This window comes from Carassius auratus, chromosome 6, assembly GCF_003368295.1.
Source record: "Carassius auratus strain Wakin chromosome 6, ASM336829v1, whole genome shotgun sequence".
NCBI classification, from domain to species: Eukaryota; Metazoa; Chordata; class Actinopteri; order Cypriniformes; family Cyprinidae; genus Carassius; species Carassius auratus.
In genome coordinates, this window is record NC_039248.1 from 6,933,285 (window position 1) to 6,956,004 (window position 22,720).

A 22,720-nucleotide genomic window follows, 5' to 3' on the forward strand; every position below is an offset into this window, starting at 1 on the left:
AAAATAACTTTCCACGCCTCTATGTCGACACTGTGTCTCTTTAGTAAAAACTGATAGTACAATTTAATTGCCAAAAAACGGTTTGTGCTGGCACAAGCTGTTAGTAAAACTGGCCCCAAAAGTGAAAATGCAGGTATTTTATTAAACACATAAATATACATAAATATTGTTGTTGTAAACCTCACATTAAATAAATGCATTTCAAATACATTTTGGTATATTTATTTTTCACTAGGGAACACACACACATGCTTATGGCAAAGCTGAATTTTCAGCAGCCATTACTCCAGTCTTCAGTGTCATATGATCCTTCAGAAATCATTCTTATATGCTGATTTGGTGCTCAAGAAACATTTTGTATTATTATCAATATTAAAAAGAGCTTCAATGTGGCTGCTAAAGTTTCATAGGTTTCATTGCTGGTAGCACATTACTTTTCACTTGCAAGTAACCACCTTGCAAATGCAAATAGCCCACTTTCAACTCTCATATGCTGTTCTCTTTCTAATTTAAACCATTTGGTTGTCTACTCTATGTTAAAACCTGATCGCTTAGAGTAATAGTACCACTCTCCACCACACGCAAAGCCATCTGAGGTATCATTAGCTCAATTTGTGAGCAATAAGTTGTCAACGTTCAATTCTTAGAGGTAAGGGTTTTGCAAGTCAGTACAAGCTACAGTAGTGATGGTTGTCTTAGCAAGAATAACAAACTGGATCGGTTTTCATATTTCCTACTGCAAGACATTTCAAAGGGCTGGAATAAGTTCTTGAATAAATCATCCATTGAATACATAATGAGTTTAATAAATAGCCTAACTAATTGACTCACTAGATACATTCAGTTTTAAAAATTAACTTCATTATTATTTCATTTTTAAAACATTAAAATCATAGCATCATTGATGCAACTGAAGTGTAAATACATCTAAATGCTGCTTTAAATGCAGTCTCAAAAATGGATTTTAATAGATACTGATTTCATTTGATTGGTAACAGCTTACAACTTTATTCAAATTGAATTTATAGATTCAAATTTAAGAACTTAAAAAAAAAACGAACAAACAAAATGCCACAAAACTCTAATTGATACGAATTAGCCAACTGATACCAATACACAAAAGCACAATTAAACAAATATGTGGTCAGTTATATTTACACAATATGTAAATGAGCAAGGCAGTCGTGTGTAGCATCCCTGAGGGGGTGACAGCAGGGCAACAGGCCACAGTTCATTAGCATACTGCACTCCGTCAGCAACACCCTGTCCTTTTCCCTCGCTCCCTCCCTCCATTGTTAACATCTCCTGCCATCAATCCTGCTTTACACAAATCACTTCACGATCGATTGCCACTGCTAGTCAGGTAGTGTTGTTTTTGCTTTCGACTGACGGCAGATTTCACAGACAAACCTCAGGCAAAATCCGTATTTAATACATTGTTCATAAAAAATTTATGAACATGCAATGAAAGGCACCATTTGCAAGGCTGTCCTCTGGGTCTACATTCAAAGGCATATAAAAGCATGTTAATCTAGATAAATGTTCCCCAATTAAACAATTTATTCAGCTTTTTCTTCACATACAGTACAGAAGTTGGACATTGTTTCTAAGCACATTTCCGGTGGTCCACAAGTCTGCAGCCAGCTCCTCTCAGCTGGTCTCTGTGTTGATCTACGTTTGCCAAAGGACACAGACCTCCCAATGAGTTCACACATTTCACTCCCCTTTCGCTTATGAGGGCTACATACAGCTAACCATTTCCTACACACACAGGGTTAGACATGGCTTGTTTTTGCAGAGCACTCAAGCAGTATTGGTGCCTTCTCATTTTGGCAGGCCAGAAGTCTAGAAGTCTAGTAACACTTATGTGTGCGTGTTTTTGTGTGTGTGTGTGTGTGTGTGTGTGTGTGAGAGAGAGAGAGAGTGTGTGAGAAAATCACTTCCGAACTGTTGCCAAATTCCCAATTGATTGTTTGAGTGAGCTGTGTAAATCTAAACTCTAAAAGTGTGATGTATGGCAAATTGAAATAAACCTGTAATGAATTAAATGTCATAGAAAGACAAGCAGCAACACCATTTATAGCTTCAGCTGGTACTAATTTAAAAAAAAATGACATGTACTATATTTGTTAAAATCAGAACATCCAAATACCACCGAGTCCACCAAATATGCTCTCTTTATGATTTCAGCACTGATTAAACGGAGATTATAATATTGGATTGGTTTTAAAAACTGCACGCAAACTACACCATACTGTATATGTTGATTAATATCAGTAATCCTGTAGATAAATCAAGAAAGAGCATCCACAATGTGTTGAATTGGATTTTGCAAATATATGGAAGGACCTTTCACTCTAAGAACACATATTTAAAACTGTAATAACATTTAAAAAGGATTACAGTGAATGTGAATTATGTGAATTCAGAGCCAGTGAGCAACAGATATTTTATTTTTATATTACCTTAACACACGATAAAATAATTGTTGCCATTAACCAATTAACCTGTTAACACGATAATGCATTAACTTGCCTAGTCCTATACATTTTGGTAACACTTTAGTATAGGGAACAATTCTCGCTATTAACTAGTTGCTTATTAGCATGTGTATTACTAGCATACTGGCTTAAGTACTTCAGTACTTATTGGAGGCAGCTGTGGCCTAATGGTTAGAGAGTTGGACTTGTAACCGAAGGTCGCCGGTTCGAGTCTCTGTGCTGGCAGGAGTTGTAGGTGAGAGGGGAGTGAATAAACAGCGCTCTCTTCCACCCTCAGTACCCATGGCTGAAGTGCCCTTGAGCAAGGCACTGAACCCTGGGTGCTGGATATACTGTAGCTGTCCACTGCTCCGGGTGTGTGTTCACTTCTCACTGCTGTGTGTGTGCACTTGGATGGGTTAAATGCAGAGCACCAATTCTGAGTATGGGTTAGCATACTTGGTAAATGTCACAACTTTCGATAAAGCACATATTTTATATGACAATATTCTACATCTTTAATTCTACCCAATACCTATATTTAACAACTACCTTTCTAACTATTAATAATCAGTAATTGGGAGTTTACTGAGGAAAAGGTTACAGTTAATAGTGAGAACTTGACCTTAAAATAAAGTACGACCAAAATTTTTAAAGTAGCAATGAAGAGGTTGAAAATTTACCTTACAAATTGAAAGTCTCATAACCTGAACATTCTGATAATGAGTTGTTGGTCAATAGATATAACACTGTATATAAAACTGGTTAAAACTGTGGCTCAGTGATCATAAAATATTCTGCTTGTGTGTTTAGAAGCACATTGAGATGTTTAGTCACATTAATACGTTTGATATTTAGCTATTTTTAGAGACTTCAGGGTAATTATTTTAAAAAAGGGGCAATTGTTAAGTATCTTTCACTAGTAATGTAGATTTTACTCTTGAATAAAAGGATAATGAATTATATCAGTGTGTGACACGATGCTGTTTGTATTAACGCAATTTCTATAGACATCAGCCATGTCACCAATATTTTAAGTTCACTTAAAGCAATACTGCAGTATTCTATATGTTGTTAGGATAACTTCTTTACTTTAAGGCTGGACTATTTTAGTTGTTTAACAGCATTCATCAATGTAAATATGATGACCAATTAAATCAAAGAAGGCAGCCTTTATCACTGATAGAACCCAACCATGAAATCCAGTGTTGCAAATAGTTCAAAGCTAAGTCCTGTAAATATTTATTTCCTTTAAATACCCATTGCGTCTTGCATACCCCCTTAAAACTGCTCATGGCGCCCCTAAAAATCTTGTCAGAACCAGTGCCTAATGCAGTGCAGTCTTATAGCTTACCTTCATGAAACTGAGCACAATCAGCCAATTTAGGATATTTTAAATAAAAAAAAATATAACCGCTTTCCCTTTAAAAATACATGCCCAAGTGATTTGCTGTGCATTTGTCCAAAAGAGTCAAGGACATGTTCTAAAAATGCACAACTGCCTTGTTAAATGTATGGAGTATAACTCTAAACTATATCTCTTTAGATTTGTAAAAACTAGGGCTGTCACTTTTGTGTAAAAATCATTTTCGATTTTTAAGACACAAGTTGTCACGGTGCAGGGTGCCGTCTCAGCTTCCCTTGTGGTCTGTTTTGTCCTGTCTGTTCAGTAGCTCGTGGTCTGGGCAATCAGCGCTAATCATGGCGGGGTTGTGCAAATCACGAGCATATTCTCCCCACCTGTCACTCATTCCCCCACTCCCTTTAAATGTCTCTGCTTTTCTGTCTGTGGTCGTGAGTAGATTGTTTTGTCTTTGCCCATGTTTTGCACTGTTTCTCAGTATCAGTCTCACCGTCTGTTCTTGTGTCAAAGGATCCGTAACTCGGAGATCCGGCAGCGCGAGTGGTCCGCAGTGTGCCGGCCAGCTCGGAGATCTGTGTGCGCCAGAGCTTTTCGTTATTGTTTATGTTATTTTGTGTTTTGTGGCGAGAATAAAGATTCTCCTTTTCTAACTCTGCATCTGAGTCCTCTGTCCAGCACGCACCCCGCGACACAAGTGTTCATTGAATCGATTGTAAAATTGATTTTCCATGTCTAAAAAAAAAGACGTTTCCAATTTCAACGTCAAATAGAGGACGAATGTAAAGAGAGCGCTGGAAACGCACAAGTCAGTAATATTTCTTATTTATTGGCATGAAGTTTCGTCCAGAATAACAAACAGCAACAGGAGTGCAAAATTCTTGAAAAAATATATATGTAGAGGGGACGGTTGCCATAACAGAAGAAAAACATCACTGCACGCTTCAACCCGGCTGCATTTATGATTTAGGCAATTCAAAAATCTCCAAGATTATTTTAAATAATGATTCAATACATTTCAAACAACGGTTAAAATTTTTTAACTTTAAATGGACTTGAGAACAGGCCATGTGTGTTTTTTTTTTTATTGAACGTAACCAACACTTAAGCTAGGTGGCCCTAGGCAGGCATAATGAAATGCGCAAAAAGGCAGGCCATTACAAATTTATTTGACAGGAAAACAAGTCGATCAACATTTTCAGGGTTCCGAGCAGAGCGTTTTTTATTCACTATATGTCCAGCTGTTGAGAAGACGTGCTCCGACCGCACTGGTGTCCCAGGGATGTGCGCAAGGTGGTGGTATTACTGCAAATTTTACACCACTGAAGCCGGTCGCTGTCAGCTTGCAATGGTCCTTTTCATAACTCAGAATCTCCTGTAACTAGATGCGTGAATGAGGCGAATTCGCATCAACCGCGCCGCGAGACCTCCAGACGCGCGTAAACGCATCTTTACATTGACTTAACATTGAAATCATTCGCGCCAGATGCTCTATTTGCATTTGGTGTGAATGCAGCATAAGAGGTTGCTTTCGACATCACTGGGTCTTATAGGCGTGTAAAATTGCTGGTATTTTCTGTCTAGCTTTCACAACGCATACTGCACTTTCGGAATTCCTTATTTTCTTTTTCTGCTTGTTTGTGAGTTTTGTTACATCTATATTTTTTAATTGTTTAATTATTTTAAAATTAATAGTGTACATATTTATAGAATAGATAGAAATGTCTATCAAAAATAAAAGTTGACATCTACTGTATGGTTCAAAGATGAATCATAGATAGGGCTGGGACAACGCATCGAGGTCATCGATGATGTCGATGCAAAAAATACGTCGAGGCAAAATATGCACATCAATTTGTCGACCTGTTTTTATCTCTCTAAAAAAATGTTTGCAAAACGTTTGCCTTATTTGATCGGTGAGTGATGTAGAATAGAATGACTGCTGCCCCTGACTGGGCGCGTACGAGAGAGAGCCCCGGCTGCGCGCGCACTCACAGTCTTCAAACAACACGAGCGCTTCTTGCTCTCTCTCCCTTGTGCATATTAATCAAAATCATTAAAAACGATAGAAAAAGGGCGGAACGCCAAAGTTTCACGTGGAGCATTCAGTGGCACCCACTGTTCATTTTTTTTTTTTTTTTTGGAAAAACACTCTCTGTATTAGCTTAAAGCCCTCAAGTTTACATTGGTTACTGTATTCTTTCAATTGCTCTAAACAAGTATTTTGGGTGACCTTTTTATTGAATGCTAGACATCAAGTTGTTGTTATTTTCATCTGAAAGAAGAACTTTTTTTCAGTAAGCTAGGCCCTATGTCTTCAGTAAGCTTGTTTCAGTAAGCTATGTGTTTTCAAGGCTTCAAGGTTTTATTGAATGCTATCTCTATACAAGTGCAAAGTAATGCATTCTTAGTCAGTCTTTTATTTTGTAATTTTAAGAGCAATAAACATATATTGCAATGTTAAGGAATTCATGTTTATTTCATTCAGATATGTAAATCAACATGTATAAATTGTTAGTAGTCAATTAATGGGGAGATAATCGAAATCGAATCGGTCTGAAAAATTAATCGTTAGATTAATCGGTGCATCAAAAAAATAATCGCTAGACTAATCGTTTAAAAAATAAATTCACTGTGAATTACCATGAACTAACAATGAATAACTGTATTTTCATTAACTAACATTAACGAAGATGAATACAGTAATAAATGTATTATTCATTGTTTGTTCATGCTAATTAATACATTAACTAACATTAACTAATGGAACCTTATTCTAAAGTGTTACCGATTATTCTATGACAACATCCTTTTAAAACCTTTATTTTAAAGAAGCGCTATAAGGACTTGTTCTCTTTTCTTATCATGTGTTGTTTCAGTACCAGATTTTAAAAGGTATAATTATAAATCTTTCATATTATGCATTTTAACAAAGTTATGTCTAAATTCTCTATTTTAAGTACATCTTATTTAAAATAAAAATGTTGGCATTAAAATATCTTTATTTTTAGCAATCGATTTCCAGTCACATTGGACTCCTGGATAAATATGGTTTGAGAACCAGGTAATGAATCAGATACTGGGGTAAATCAAACAATTCCTCCAAATTCCAGTCTCCATTTCTGTCCTGTCTCTCATACAATGAATCAACCATAATCTCACTTGTCTCATTCGGCCCGTTGTTTTCATTTTCTAGATGCTGAAATCTATTTGCATGCTAAAAAGCTTGGGAACACAATTCCCCTCCCCCTGTCCACACTTCCATCTCACTCCGTCCCTTTTCATCAGATGGCCTTGTTCTTCCACATACAGTTTATGAAATAAAGCAAATAGCTTTAGAGTACACAAACTCATGCTTTTACCACAATTTTAATTGGGAGCATGTGCACGTATGTGAGAGAAATACACTCAGACAGTGAGTGATATAAGAGAGGGAGAGGTATGCATCTATGTATGGAGGAGTGTGAAAAAAGAGGTGGGGGTAGAGAAGAGGACGATGGACACAGAGCAAGAGAGCGAGAGAGAGAGAGAGAGTAAGAGACAGAGTGAAAAAAAATACAGTAGCCACAGAGAGGAGAGCATGTGTCATTGAGAGAGAGAGAGAGAGAGAGAGAGAGAGAGAGAGAGAGAGAGAGAGAGAGAGAGAGAGAGAGAGAGACAGACAGGGTGGAGGTATGGACCCTATGGAGGTATTTTATGAATTTGCTTTAGAATGGAATGTTTTTTAATTTTAAGTTTGATGTTGTATTCCGTACTGTAATAGCCATTTTATACTGCAATACTTAATCTATTGTTTCGTAATTCAAACATAAAAATCATATTTTAAAAGTCAGTTCACCCTTCCTGGTGAACATCAGCAGATATGTACTAACTGTAATGCCAAAATTAACTGAACATGTGATGAACATTTACTCTGTCCTCGCAGTGTCTAGCAGCCAGCGCTTCGTCATAATCGTTATTTGTCAAAAATAAATTTGTATATGCCACACAAATTTAAGATCCTTTCAGATCAGTTTAGACAATGAGTAGCCTTTTTATCTCCGGCGATAGCACTTATTAATAAAACTGTCATCAAACTTTGATTACAGGTTTTTCAAAGCCATCCCACACATGGGTAATAACAGGCTATATCTTGTTGCTCTAACTTTGATGTTATCCCAGTGCCAAAATTTCTAATTAAACATTTTCCTACAAACACTGACAGCAACTGCACCCACGAATCCTTACAACAACTTTTTGTTGTAAATGTTACATTTAATTTATTAATTACAGCATGTGCATGCCAGAACGCGTGATGTCTCGATATGAAGTAGCAAAAACAAGTGATTCATTCAATAAATCATTGGTGACATTAATCTTATTTGTTAATTTTATACATTTATATAAAGCATGCACGCCCCCATGCTAGCAATTGTTTGAGCCAATGCACACTTGTCATTAAAAGAAGGACCCATTAAACTTCATTGCATTTGTTTTGGCAAAGCATCTATTTCAGATGGCCATAGCAACTGGCACAAGTCAACCTGGCCGAGTCTGGTGATTTTTTTTTTTCTTCGGTCAAACGAGTCAAAGTTTTTCCTGTAAAATGACATCGAAATTACAGCCTTGTCGATCCAAGGTTTATTTTTGCAGCTAATGGCTGAAACACATGTAACAGGGGAGAAAGCACGGATCAGGAAAGCAACGGGCAGCGGTATGGCGTAAATGGCGGGATGCGGTGCGGTATTATCGGCCTGTGATGAGAGATCTGTGCTGGGTAAATCATTAGTGCTCATTAGAATTGAATCATGGAGATTATGTTCTGAAGAGATCAGTGGAAAATGCTGGTCATGCCTCAAAGAGAACAGACACAATGTTGCCATAGAGATTTGACAGCTCAATCAAACGGAACGCTGCAACTCTAATATTCGAGAGCTCAGCATTAGTCCACAGTATGGGCTGTGTCCTTTAGAACGTGTCTAAGGCTAAAACGGAGTAAATTTGAGTATTGCTTCGTGTCTTGTTCAAAATGTGGATGCTGACTGTACTATATTAGCAAACTACACATGGCATTGCACTTGTCTCTGCCTGGTAACCTTGTACCTCTGTAACCTTCCGTTCTTTTTAAAATAGCAATTTCCTAGGCAACTAGGAATAGGAAATGAATAAGCCAATATATTTCTATGTAACGAAGGTTTACACCACTTAAATTCAATTTCAAATAATGATGGATAAGATTCTGACCACTAGCCAATAAATATGTTCATGTTATGGTCAATACTCCACATTTTCTATATACCTACACTAATATATTTTTTACAAATAAAATAAAAAAAAGACACATATATATACAGTCACGGCCAAAAGTTTTCGCAGTGACAAATTTTGTTTTACGAAGTTTGCTAGTTCAGTATTTATAGATTATTTTTCCACCTTTCTATGGTATACTGAAAAACAATGATTTTGTTTTAAAGGGTTTTATTGGCAAAAAAGAAAAATGATAATGAGTCAATATTCACAGTGTAGCCCCTTGTTCTTCATAACCGCTGCATAATGAGCAGCTTCGTATTTCTAACTACAACAAAACTGTCAATAGCTTAAATCAAGTGAAATATGATCCAAGTAAACCACCGACTCCTCTTGACATGGCCTCATCGTCTAGTTTATCATACTGTGAGTATGTTAATGACAAAAGTAGGCTACTTGGTGATTCCACGAGATAATGGTAACGTTAGATGTTCATATTTGGCCACTGCGTGGGGTTATTAATCCAGTTTTCGACCATTTCAAAGGGAAACCTCTGTAAACACCGTATCCAGTAGCGTCATTAAATACCTCTCACGGTCCTCGGCCCGCAAAGAGAGTGTGTATGCTTCTGCCATTTTTGCCATCAAGAAATTAGAGCGAGTTCTGTATCAGGGGAATCCGTTTGTTTTCCCCCAAAAAGGGGCGTTAACCTTCGATGATGCAAAAGTAGCGTTGGTCTATGCTGGAAAACACACGGATCATCACCAAATTGCTCATGGATCACTGGCAGAAGTCGCTCTTACAGGAGGTTTTGATACCATTCTTTATTCATGGCAGTGTTTTTGGGCAGAATTATGAGAGAGCCCACTCCCTTGGTTAAAAAGCAACCCCATACATGGACGGTCTCAGGATGCTTCACTGTTGGCACAACACCAGACTCATGGTAGCGTTCACCTTTTCTTCTTAGAGCAGTTGATTTTCTAGATGTCCCAATCAGTCAGAAGGTAGCTTCATCAGAGAGAATAACTTTTCACCAGTCAGAATTTCAGTCGGTACATGACGTTTTTCTTGGAGAGAAGTTTCTTTTTTGCTGCCCTTCTTGACACCAGGCTGTTGTCCACAAGCCTTGGCCTCACAGTGCGTGCAGATGCTCTCACACCAACCTGCTGCCCTTCATGAGCAAGCTCTGCACTGGGAGTGACACGATTCCGTAACTGACTCCTCAGGAGGAGACGGTCCTGCCGCTTGCAGTCAGGTTTTTTGTTTGGTCAAATGCCAGACGTTTTTGTTGACAACAGCATTTATTTTTTGCAATAATCCGAAAGCCAATGGAAAAATCACCAGTTGTCCCAGTCATGCAAGAATGCATGTTATGCATATTTCTGGCCTAAGAGTTTACAAAAGAAGGGGACTAATACCAAAAACTCAGCTGATTTCAAATCAACCCAAGTAACCGTACACTCACCCTCTATTGAGAAAGAACAGAGATCAGGAGAAAATGCCAAGCATTTGTGAGAAACACTCCAATTCAACTAGATGTAATTACATCACAGGATGAAATCATTCAATCTACACAACACTTTGCCCAATCACAGGTGGATGTGCTGGCAGCTGTAATGACATCACAAAGTTTTTTTTGTCCTTTCAGGAAACCGTAAATGAGCACAGAGAGATGATAATTGGCTTTTACACAGGAAGAGTCAGACTCTAATGCACTTCATAGTCATCTGTTTTGGAGGCAAGCGGTGGGTGTATTTCTAAAGTCCGGTTTACTCATTCTCCCATGATTCTCGGTTATTTGATCTGGAAAGAAAAGCTGTGAGACCCAGAGTCCATTTTGAACTCAGTTTGTAGTCCACACAGGTATGAAGGGAGAGGAAGAAAACATTTATAGAACAGCTGTCAGGACAATGAACCTTGAGCTGAAAGTCAAAGTCTTCCGGGCCGTCACTCACATGGAGATCATTGATTTGCATCTACTTCAGGTTCATCCAGAGTGGGCCACCGCATCTGGTGGATTATCACCATTTGCATTAGAGATCATCAAACGGGTGGAGGTGTGACTGCTCCCTAAATAATATATTTTGTAGATGCACCAATATTCTAGATGTATAAAATAAGTGGAAGGCCAAAGCAACCATAATGACTGCCTGAAATAAAACAGAGGTATCTAGGGAGAGGGTCCGAAAATAACAAATGACTTTTAATGAGGGGACATTTGTTAATGTGTCATCTGTGTAATTCTGCATGTGTTTGTGTGTCCACAAATGTGAAAACAACTGCTGTCTAGATGGCAATATTTGTATGTGTGTTTGCATTTACAATGGGGAGCAAATGTTTAAGACCACACAGAATCTGGGATTTTTGCCTAGTTCATCTGAAAATACACTTATTATTATTATTAAATACATACACATCCATATATATACATATATGTAAACTGCCATTCAAACTCATTCTTTTTTCAAAAAGTAACAGTAAAACAAAGTTATGTTGATACTAAAAAGTATTTCAAAATAATCAAAGAATCCTGAGAAAAGTCTCATGGTTTCCACAAAAATATTACGCAGCATGACTGTTTTCAACACTGATAATAAAACATGCTTCTTGAGCATCAAATCAACATAATGGAAATTTTTCTGAAGGATCATGCGACACTGAAGACTGCTGAAAATTCAGCTTTGCCATCACAAAAATAAGTTACATTATAAAATATATTAAAATAGAAAAAATCCTTTTAAATTGTAATATATGTAACAATATTACCGTTACATTTTTGATTATATAAATACAGCCTTTTGGGAAACAAAACTAAACAAAATAAATACATGTTCACTAGTAGACTCAAACATATGGAATTAAATTTTTTGTGTGAATACATCTAACACAAGCATTTTGTGACCTTTTTTTGTGTGCCCACCTGTAACCCTCCAGATTTCACACATATTCCAAGTAAATTTTACAATGCAAAGCTGAAACCTGCCATCCTAACTGGCTTCCACAACATCACATCACCAAAAATGACAGATTGAGTAATTCACTGAGCGCACCAACACATACAAGCACAGGTCAGCATTCTACAGAGAAAATTAATTGCAAGTAGGAGAAAAAAGATTGGCGCTAGAAGACAGAAGTTTACAAAGAAAAAAAAAAAAAGAGGGAGGGAGGAATGTGGTTTAATGGACTGCTGGATTTACTGAACTCTCAGCTGTAAATTCATGTAACTCCCCACATCTTAAAAACACCATCCCTCAGCTTACGACAAGGGCACATTTCACTCAAAGACTGTGGGGACTTTCCATCGACTTCTATGGCTTAGATTGAGGTAATGATATTTTATATCCCCTTTACTTATCCCTCAAACAAACATTTTCATTAATGAAGCATTTAATATTTCTTTTTTCATTAAACATAGGTTATGTCTGGCTCTCTCTTTACTACCCTAGTGAGGACATCTGATAACCACAATGTAACAAAACCAGACCCACAGATAAAAATCTAAAAACTACAAATGCAAACATTAATAAAAAGAATGCATTTCATAACAGACAGACTGGTCCACACACACTCACAGAAGTACTCACCAGTATTGTTTTTCTTCCTGTTCTTCAGAGCACAGGTGACAGGATCTCCAGAAACACAAGGATTCTCCACATTTTTTGGTGTCCTGATTGAACCTGCAAACAGAGCGAAAATGAGAGAAAGACCGGAGCAGAGAGAGTGGGAGAAAGAGAGAGAGAGAGGGAGGAGAAATAAAATGAGAGAGACGCACACACACACACAGACAGTTAAGTCTTTCCAGATGGGATTTTGATGCTGGCGATCTGAATCTCTGGGCAGAGCTGCATGTGGATCTGTGTGTGTGTGTGTGTGTGTGTCTGTGTGTGTGTGTGTGTGTAACAGTTGTGATCGGCTGTCCTGTACTCCCAGAGAGATTCCAGTATAAATGAGTCGTCTGTAATGATTTTAATCTCCCTGAGCAGTTCCTCCTGTGTCTGCTGAGTCAGATTCAAGCCTTATTGGCATGAGTGTCAACATTTTTGCCAAAGCATAAAATTACTTAAGAGTAGAGAAATAGACAATAAATAACAAACATTTAAAAGTTTTGATGCTGGTAAGATTTTTCAGTGTTTTTGAAAAGAAGTCTCTTACGCTCACCAAGGCTGCATTTATTTGATCAAAAATGCAGTAAAAAGGGCAATACTGTAAATGAGTTTTGCCATTTTAAATAACTGTTTTGTATTTTAATATATTTTAAAGAGTAATATATTCCTGTAATTTCAAAGCTGAATTTTCATCATTCATTACTCCAGTCTCTAGTTTTGCATAATACTTCAGAAATCAATCTAATTTGGTGCTCAATAAACATTTATTGTTTATCATTAGTGTTTAAAACAGTTTTTGTGGATGTATTTAATACAAGAGTCTTACAAGAATAGAAATTTTAAAACAGCATTTATTTTAAATGGATATTTCTGGAACAAAATGCACTTTGGATAATGTTAATGCATCCATGCTGGAAAAAAGTATTAGTTTCTTCTGACCCCAATCAATCTATAATAATAGTTTATTATTTTGGTCTATACTACTAGACAAATGATATATAAAACAATAAAAATTAAACTGAAAACCCAGTGTCAGGGTTTCTTCAGCACACAAACCACTAGCTGAATCAGCTCATTTCAAAGCCCTGACTCGTCTGCAAGAACATTTGTTCCATTTAACATCACAGCGGTTCCTCATTCAAAGCCTCAAACATCAGAAAGAAGCCTGAAATGAGAATAAAGACAGACATCTCTACTGGTGCACAGATTTGAGAGTAATATTCAGGGCTGTAGCAACTGACGTGTCTTTCCCACTTTCAGAAATTAAGTTCATCCCTAAACACTTGTCGGGGAAAAATCATTATATTTTAAGAGCTTTGTTTTGATGAGCCAAAAAACTAAAAGTAGGCACCCAACGTGAAGTGACGAAAAAGCAGATGCACTTCCAAAAATGAGTTTGGACTTTATTTGGGAAATGTGTCACATCGACTTTTCTGACTCTTCTTGAACCTCAGGTGATATTACATTACACATTTAATGATTGTTTGAAGGAAAACGATAGCGAAGGATCTGAGAGATTAGGGCTGTAGGAACAAATCAATGTAAGTTTGACTCTGGACTATTAGCGCGGTTACCACTCTATCACTACAACATCCTGAGTTCGGCAGTTAACAACAGGCTGCCTGATAGGGACGGTCATGTAATTACATGTAACTTTCAGTACAATGCTTTGGATGAAAAGTGTTTGCTACAAGGTAAGAAACTAAAAAGGTTTGGTCTGTGATGGGCTTTCACTCTGTTTTAAAATCAACCTTACACAGCGTTCGCATAGTCGTCTCCAAGTGCAACAGTATTTACAGAGAAAAACATGTGACACTGACTTAAATATATGAATGACAATTGAGAACTCATTAAATAAAAAAAAAAAAAAAAAAAGACAAATTAAAAAAGAAACTTTTTCCACCCTTTGGAATAATGTAAATGAACTGTGTAGAACAAGACTAGGAAAGCTAAGTTCATCTTGACTTAGATGAAAAGTGGTGTGTACTGCCCCCTACATGAACACACACAGCATTGCAGGCACAGAAATCCTTCTATCATTTCTTAATATGGGAAATGCTTACTGCAGGAGAGAAATAGATGATTTCCAGAAAATGTATTGACAGATAATAAAACAATATTATGAAACAAGATTGAGAATGTTGTTAATTGCTACTCAAATATTAGAATTAAATGGATCAAACAAAAATAATCCAATTCTAATCTTAATTAGCTCGGCTCATTTCTCAGTTTTTCCCCAAATGTTCTGTAAATCATTCTAATTAAGAACCGCTTTAATTCAGCAGCACATAGGGCTGACGTGGTTATGATCACACAACCTGAGGTGCTAGACTGTGGGAAGAACAATCGCCAAACGTTGCCAGAATACTGAGTGAGCTGCCAAGTGTTTCTCTTGCCATGTGATTGGCAGCTCTCAGCTCAGCTAGCAGTGAATCAGCACAGAGCAACCAATACCACAGTGATAACGTAATGCATTTTACACAGTATATATATGATAGTTTCATTCATCAGCAGCACTCAAACAATCTAAAGCAGCTACCAAAATATACAGTTTATCTAAATCACACATTTGGAAAAGACTGCATTTTATCTAAGATTTTACATCAGAAACATGTCAGTGTATGAACCATTAAGTTCACCTTGACCTACACTCATCCTGAAGTCTGACAAATCAATTGAACCTACATTTTGACCCCTGACTTTTGTTGCATAATGGGATTCCTTGCTAGGGCCCAGTTTCATAAACAAAGCAACTGTCTTATAAACTAGTCTGGCCAACTAGTAGTTGGTCAAGGGGTAATTAGCCTTACTTTGCAGAGGAGTTTCATTACATAAGCAAAAATGTATATATATATATATATATATATATATATATATATATATATATATATATATATATATATATATATATAGTTTTGAAAACAAGTAGCAGAGTTACAGGAGGAAATATAAAGCGGGGCCTTGAGAGTTGAGAAACACTGGCCTACACTGTGAAGTCGGAACACCAAAAGATGGCACAGTTTGTGCATTAGATAAATCACAGCTGCACAACTTCTTAAAGAGGACAAAGCATAGCACTGTAAACATGACTTATGTGTCTATTGTATATGATATACAGCATATTACTTGCACCAGAAATACTATTTGGATAGTACCCAAAGAGCCAGATGTACCCATTAGAATAGATATTAAATCACTACTCCAACTGACAAGGGATTTAAATTGTAAACAATGTAATGATGTAAAATGTAAAACGTTATCTCATGTTGTAAAAATGTATTTTTCATCAGCTCTGAATGGATGTGTAGTGTATTTAAAGTGAAACCTGAAATTACTTGAAAGATACAAGCAACAACCAGAAAAATGCATAGTATGTGATAAACCAAGGATTAGTGATCGAACGATATATATATATCTTTTCTTTGACAGCCGATGCTTATATTTTGGAAAGCAGGGGGGCTGATAGTTGATATAAAGCCGCTATAATTATTATTATCTTAATTGATATTTAAGAAATTTGTAATCATTTGACAATGGATTAAAAAATAAGTGTAAAATAAACATACTTAAATTTTTGTATTTTTCACAAATAAATAAATATTTAATAAAAATATAATTAAAAGGGAAGTAAACCCTGTAACCAACAGTGCACTTAGCATTCTCAGAAGTTTGTGTGCAATGGGAATCATCGTTATAATACTTTCTGTATACAGTAATTCCTTTGTTTAACCGTTCTATCTGATTATTAGACAGACTTCTATCTGAATTAGACAGAACTGTTAAAGCGCACAAGAAGAATGTGAGCACTGTGTGCTCAGGCGCTGCCTTTCTCCGCGCCATCAAAAAAAAACACGCAGAAAAACTTATTGACCGACCTAGCAAATAAATTTCAAAAGTGACTGTTATGTACCTGGTGACTTGTTGAACCGGACTGGAGAAAGATAGGGTTGGCGTGGAGGCAGCAGCGGGGAGGAAGGGAGCGAGACAGACACTCCTCTGGTCAAACTCGGCCTCAGCATCTCCTCTGCAGGGTACGGCTGTACTGGCAGCGGCCCACTCCCATGATTCTGAACACCCACAATTTCCTCTTCCTGAACTCTGTGATGGAAACTGGGGCTGAGGGATTGACTTCCTAAGCAAAAATTAAAAAGACAAAAACAAAAAACTTCACAAAATATATATATATATTTGTTTTTGGTCTCTCTTTTGAACACTTGATTAGAATTACATCTGCATGCAAATAATTTAGCACTTTTTAAACAAAGCAGCACATGAGAGTTCAGAATCCTGTGTCAGTGATCTATTCAACATGAGTCACTTATACAGCCACAATAACAAACACTGAAAATGTAGAATGCTTTGAGTCTCTTAAACTCTCTCAAACTCTTAAATTTGATTCATTGAGAAGTCTGTATGCTTTCCAGCTGGACGTCAGAAATCCAATTAGCTAGGTATCATTACCAATGGCTTTCTGTATCCAAGCCTTCAAAACCACTATAAAAACATACAGACAAACTACTAAGGCTGTCCCTTGACCAACGGTTATATTATACATCTTTCTCCTCCTATAATAAGCCCTTTCGAAGAAAGCAGAGAATAATTTAAGCTCTTTTAACATTCCAAACTAAACATACAAGACCTAAAGTTCCTCTCACCGCAACAGGGTTTACTGCTGATCTTAACTGCCAAAACGAAGCTGGTTTTAAACAAAAAGCCAACAGAATGCAGATTTTCACAGGACAAACCACCATATATTATGTAGAGGACATCCCTGTGGTCATTTTGGAGAAAGACTGATTAAAGAGACCAAAATATAAAACTACTTGTGTGTAAATGAAACAAAAAAATAAATAAATAAAAAATAAAACAGGCTGACACAAAATCAGCTTTACTGAAAACTTGCATTGTTTTTTTAATTAATGAACAGAATATGCATAAAATCAATATGCTACTCCTCTTCAACTAGTCAATTTTCCACAATAAGCACATTGCTTCTGTCTGTGACTGCACCATTCTTAAATTCTCATTTGATGCTTTTTTAAAGATCATTATTTTAGTGTATTTGGTGTAACAGAACTTGTTGACATGCTTTAATATCCCAAATAAACACATTCTTTTTCAAATACTGTACATTATTGTAGGTCCTCTATGCCCTGTCACTCTCAAACGAGCCATTTTCCACAAAGTCCCTCCTTCAGATAAGCGCAGTCTGCTCTGATTGGCTAACTGACCCAGGGGATTGTGATTGGTCGAACACCACAAGCACTCATCAGAAATTTAACGCCCCTTTCCATAATGGCAAGCTTCATCTTTCAAAATAAATGTAAGACAGTTAATAATGTCCTTTTACCATCAGTTCAAGCCCAAAAGGGGAACAGAGTGGTGTGACAGACACAGTGATGAAGCTCATGTGTTTGCAGTAGAGCTGAAACAACGAATCGATTTAATCGATTATTAAAATAGTTGTCAACTAATTTAGTAATCGATTCGTCGCTAAATAAATTTTATTTGCCATAAGCGGCTCATTTCGTGCATATTTCAAATCTGCGGTGACCAAAGTGTGGCAGTAATGAGCCACCGGAGGTTTTACTCAGCCAGTACAGCAGGTGAAGTAGCGAATAGCCAATAGCTGGCCTCGTTTTATGTCACGTGCTTCCCGAACAGCGTCTCTGCAGCATTCAGCGGGAAGTGGGAGTACTTTACTTTGAGCCTTTAAAATGAAGAGTAACCTGTAAACTCTGCACTACTGAACTGTTTAAGGGGCCGTTCACATATCGTGTCTTTTGCGTGCTCAAGTTCGTTATTTCCTATGTAGGCGCGCAGTATGCACGCTCATAATGGAAGCGACGCGGTCGCGACACGCACGCGGTGCGATGCGCCCGTTTTTCCAGGCGCGTCCACACCGCATCCATTTATCCTTTGCTGAAATTTCCGGGTCTTCATGGAGAGGGCACGTCATGGAGAGAGCACGTCATGGTTGCTTAGCAAAGGCAGACGCCTCAGGGGCGCTTCTGCCCGAGCGCTTTGGAAAGAAGGAGAAAGCGGCGCGACTAGCGTTTTCCACGCGTTTTTAGGTGCGATATGTGAACGGCCCCTAAGAATTTTATTTGTGCAGATTCTCCAGTACAAGGTTGTTTGCAAATGTTTAGTCGTAAAAGCTGATAACATTGCTTTTTAACAGTTAACATTTAAAGCTTTACAAACATCCCAGACAGCACACATACGTTGTGCCGATGTCGAGCCGACCTACAAAATTCCATCGGGACGATATCGCTCAGGGAGCGTTTGCTAATAGGCAAGATGTCTCGGCGACGTCGGCCTCTGATCGGATATGCTCTCCGGCCGATGCTGGTACGATACATCCCGGCCGCTCTGCGTGGACGCGGTTCACCGGCGTTTTGCTCATCTTTACGGACCACCCGCGGCTACCGCCGCTGGTTTATAATAAAACAATACACACCACTCTCAAGAACAGACGCAACTTTATTAATATTTTCATTTATTTCATATTACATGTACAAATACAATAACATTTACCAGATGCTTTGATCAAAAGTGGATAATTCGGGATTATTTGTAGTCTTTTGAACATTAACCATGATTTTACTACAGCTTTTGCAGTAAAACCATAGAAAAACAAAATCAACCATAGTTTTACTACAATCACCATGATTTTACTACAGCTTTTGCAGTAAACCCATAGTAAAAACAAAAATAACCATTACTACAGTACTTGCATGGTTAAATGTTGTATGAGTATAGCACCTTTTGACAATACTTATTTCAAAGTAGGTTTACAGAAATGCATGTTTCAATGTTACAGTTTAAAAAGCCAGAGATGACTGAGACTCACTGAGAAGACCATCTAGTTCATAATAAAAAGTCATGTGTTCAGTGCTGTCAGCATCGCATGCTAACTTTATGCCAAGAACTTTTTAAAAAGAGTTACATAAACACAAAATAAAACCAGGCAAACAATACTAATTAAGCAATTAAAATGTTTTAAATTGCATGATAAAAGTTCAAAAATATTTTCTGATAAAATCTTACTAAACAAGTCTCTAGTTTTGTATTCAGTTAACATTAACATTATCTTTCAACATTTTTAAAGTGATGCTTACAAATAAAAGGGGACATGTAGGTCCACATAACTCAGAGAGTAAATATTGTTCATTTACAGATATAAGAGATGTTACAATAAAGCAGTTTGAAAATCATCAAATTTACCCTTATAGGCAAAATAAGGATAATATTTGTTTTGTGTGTCCAATTTTTTGTGTGTTCATGTACAGTTGTCGTCTGTAGTCTTTGTGAGCGTTGGTCTCATCTGAAGTCTTCACGAGTGAGTTTGGATTCAGTCTGGAGCTGCTGTAATCTCTAGAAACCTTGGGATGGCCATCCTGAGATAGAGACAGGAAATAAAAAGGAGAAAGTTTAGAATAGCTGCTGCTGTTCATATTATTTCAGACAAAATATTATTTATTTTATCACATATAACTGGAGTGCATGGTTATTAGATGTGTTGTGTGAATACTAAACTATGTATTTTAATTTAATTTAAACAACAAAAAAAAAGTGTGTCCGAGCCCCAAATATTATTTGGAAGGCTATTTTCAAAGTAAAATACCAATAGGTTTTACTTCCTTTAGTGGACTTTGATAAATTATTGGTGTTAGAATTTAGTGACCTCACTACAGGCCATGCACCATAGATGCTGCTGCCTCAATCTGAGCTTATTTTGCTATGTACATATCTGATTTAATCACAAGTAGGTTTAATAAACGCACATCCACTTCCAATTAACCAATCAATAAACAAAAATCGACACACTGCCACTAATGCTCTCAAAAATCAGTTTATTGATGAAGTGTTTCATGTGATCCCTGTAAATGTAATATTTGTGGAACAGGCATCTCTTTAGAATGGAATATACATTTCAGTGGTGGAAGGTGGAACATTATATTTGTAATTTATACTACCGTTAAAAGTTTGGGGTCAGTACGATTTTTTTTTACTTCTTTGAGAAAAATCTCTTCTGCTCACCAAGGCTGCCTTTATTTGATCAAAAGCAAGTAAAAAAACTGTAATATTGTGAAATATTACAATTTAACAACAGTTTTCTACATTAATATATTGTGAAATGTAATTTATTTCAGTGATCTAAGCTAATTTTTATTACTCCAGTCTACAGTGTCACATGATCCTTCAGAAATCATTCTGATTTGCTGCTCAATAAACATTTTTAATTATTATCACGGTCTTATCATTTATCAAAAGTTAAAACAGACATTTCTGTTTCAAACACTGTACTGTTTTAAAACTTTATTCATCAAAGAATCCTGAATAAATGAAGGAACACAGCGGTTTTCAACACTGATAATAGTCAGAAATGTTTCTTCAGAAGCAAATCAGAATATAAGAATGATTTCTGAAGATCATGTGACACTGAAGACAGGAGTAATGATGCTGAAAATCCAGCTTTACCATCACAGGAATAAATTACTTCTCTAAATATATTCAAATAGAAAACTATTATTTTAAATTGTAGTGAACTGTATTCATTTCATAAATTAAACTGTGGTTGCCATAAAAGACTTTCAAAAACACAAAAAACCATACCTTCCCAAACTTATGATACAGTTGTGTATGTTCAAGATTGTACTTACTGGTCCTGCAGTTTATAGCATCTTGGAGATGTTGTCTGACAGCAGCAGTGGGCCGTCAGGGTGAGCAGGGCTCTGCTGGCCCTATAAAAAAAACAAAATTGTGTGAAAAAAGCTTTTAAAGACTATTTAGTTATCATTTACATTTGTGTAATGTTCGCACATTGCTTGTGATTATTTTAGTTGAGGTTGACCTGGAATATCCTACATTAAAAAAGTCTATGGCCAGCACTACAGATTGTGCTACCCTTTTGATGAAAGAAGTCACATCTGATTTGTTACGAACATTAGTGACAGAATCATCAGCCAATCAAATTTTGACATTCAATAACAGCACACCCTCTGGGTCTAGAGACGTGCCCAGTGCTACCCCCAGCGTTAGACTGCCCTTTTAGTCAGGGATTTCCAAAGTACGAAAGTGAAATTCAATGAAAAGAAAATACAGCCTACAGACCTGGTTGCCAATCTACTAAAATGCTTTTTTAAGGTGCTATTTTGCAGAAAAAAAGAGAATAACTGAGAAATGAAGACCTACAACTGAGAAAGGAAGACCTACACCTAAACTGAAGGCCAGCAACATTTTTACACCAAGCACAAGTTATTTTGTTGGCCGTGATTACTTTTTAATCTGAGTCAAGGGACATGAAAAGAGTTCAAGAGTTCAAAATCCATGGAGATATTTTTCCATGTTGCGTTTGTTTTGCCATGTGACACTGTGCGCTGCACAGAGTGGGAAACTTCATACGCGAGTTTAAATGCAGCCGTTCACATAGTTTTCTATTAAATAACATTATATTAATCTCAAATCATTGTAAATTTACATAATGACTTCACCTTAGGCTATGAATTATGTATTGTGCATTTTACAGCAAAAACGTTGGTCTTTCTGTGGCTCTAATACAGTCTGTATGCTTCATATAGAAAGCTGTAATACAGATTGCGCGTTTTCTTTCCGTTTGCTCTTTTTTTTTTTTAACACTGAACTTTAAACACATGTGCCACATAGTTCATTCCTGAAGCAAACTTATGTCCGTTTGGTGATTAAATAAACAGTTTTAGACCGCTGCTTGAATTGAATGTGTCGCATCCGGTGTGTGTGATAACTGTCACTTCTAAAAAAATAGCAGCAAATAAAATGTGACGCGTCCGGTGTGTAGGGTTGGGTATCGTTTGAATTTTATTGATTCCAATTTTATCGATTTTATCGATTCTGCTTATCGATTCCTAGTTTCGATTCCAATAAGATAAAAAATCCAATATAAAAAAATTGAGTCAAACATTTAGATGTCAAACATGTTTCTGTCTTTTTACAAAGCATTCTGTTGCAGCTGAATAACATGAGCAAAAATCATCAGCTTACAAAACACTGCAAGAGGAATTTTGCCT

General features: G+C 36.8%; 1 protein-coding gene across 2 annotated transcripts in view; it reads right to left on the reverse strand.

Moving 5' to 3' along the window:
• Positions 1-22,720, reverse strand: part of LOC113093078 (protein TANC1) — an 87,777-nt gene that overhangs the window by 42,883 nt on the left and 22,174 nt on the right. For both annotated transcript variants that reach the window (XM_026258935.1, XM_026258930.1), the window contains exons 3-4: positions 16,582-16,803; positions 12,651-12,743 (exon numbers count right to left, since the gene is read on the reverse strand). In XM_026258935.1, coding sequence (XP_026114720.1) covers positions 12,651-12,743; positions 16,582-16,803 — 315 coding nt within the window. The remainder of the gene's footprint in view (positions 1-12,650; positions 12,744-16,581; positions 16,804-22,720) is intronic.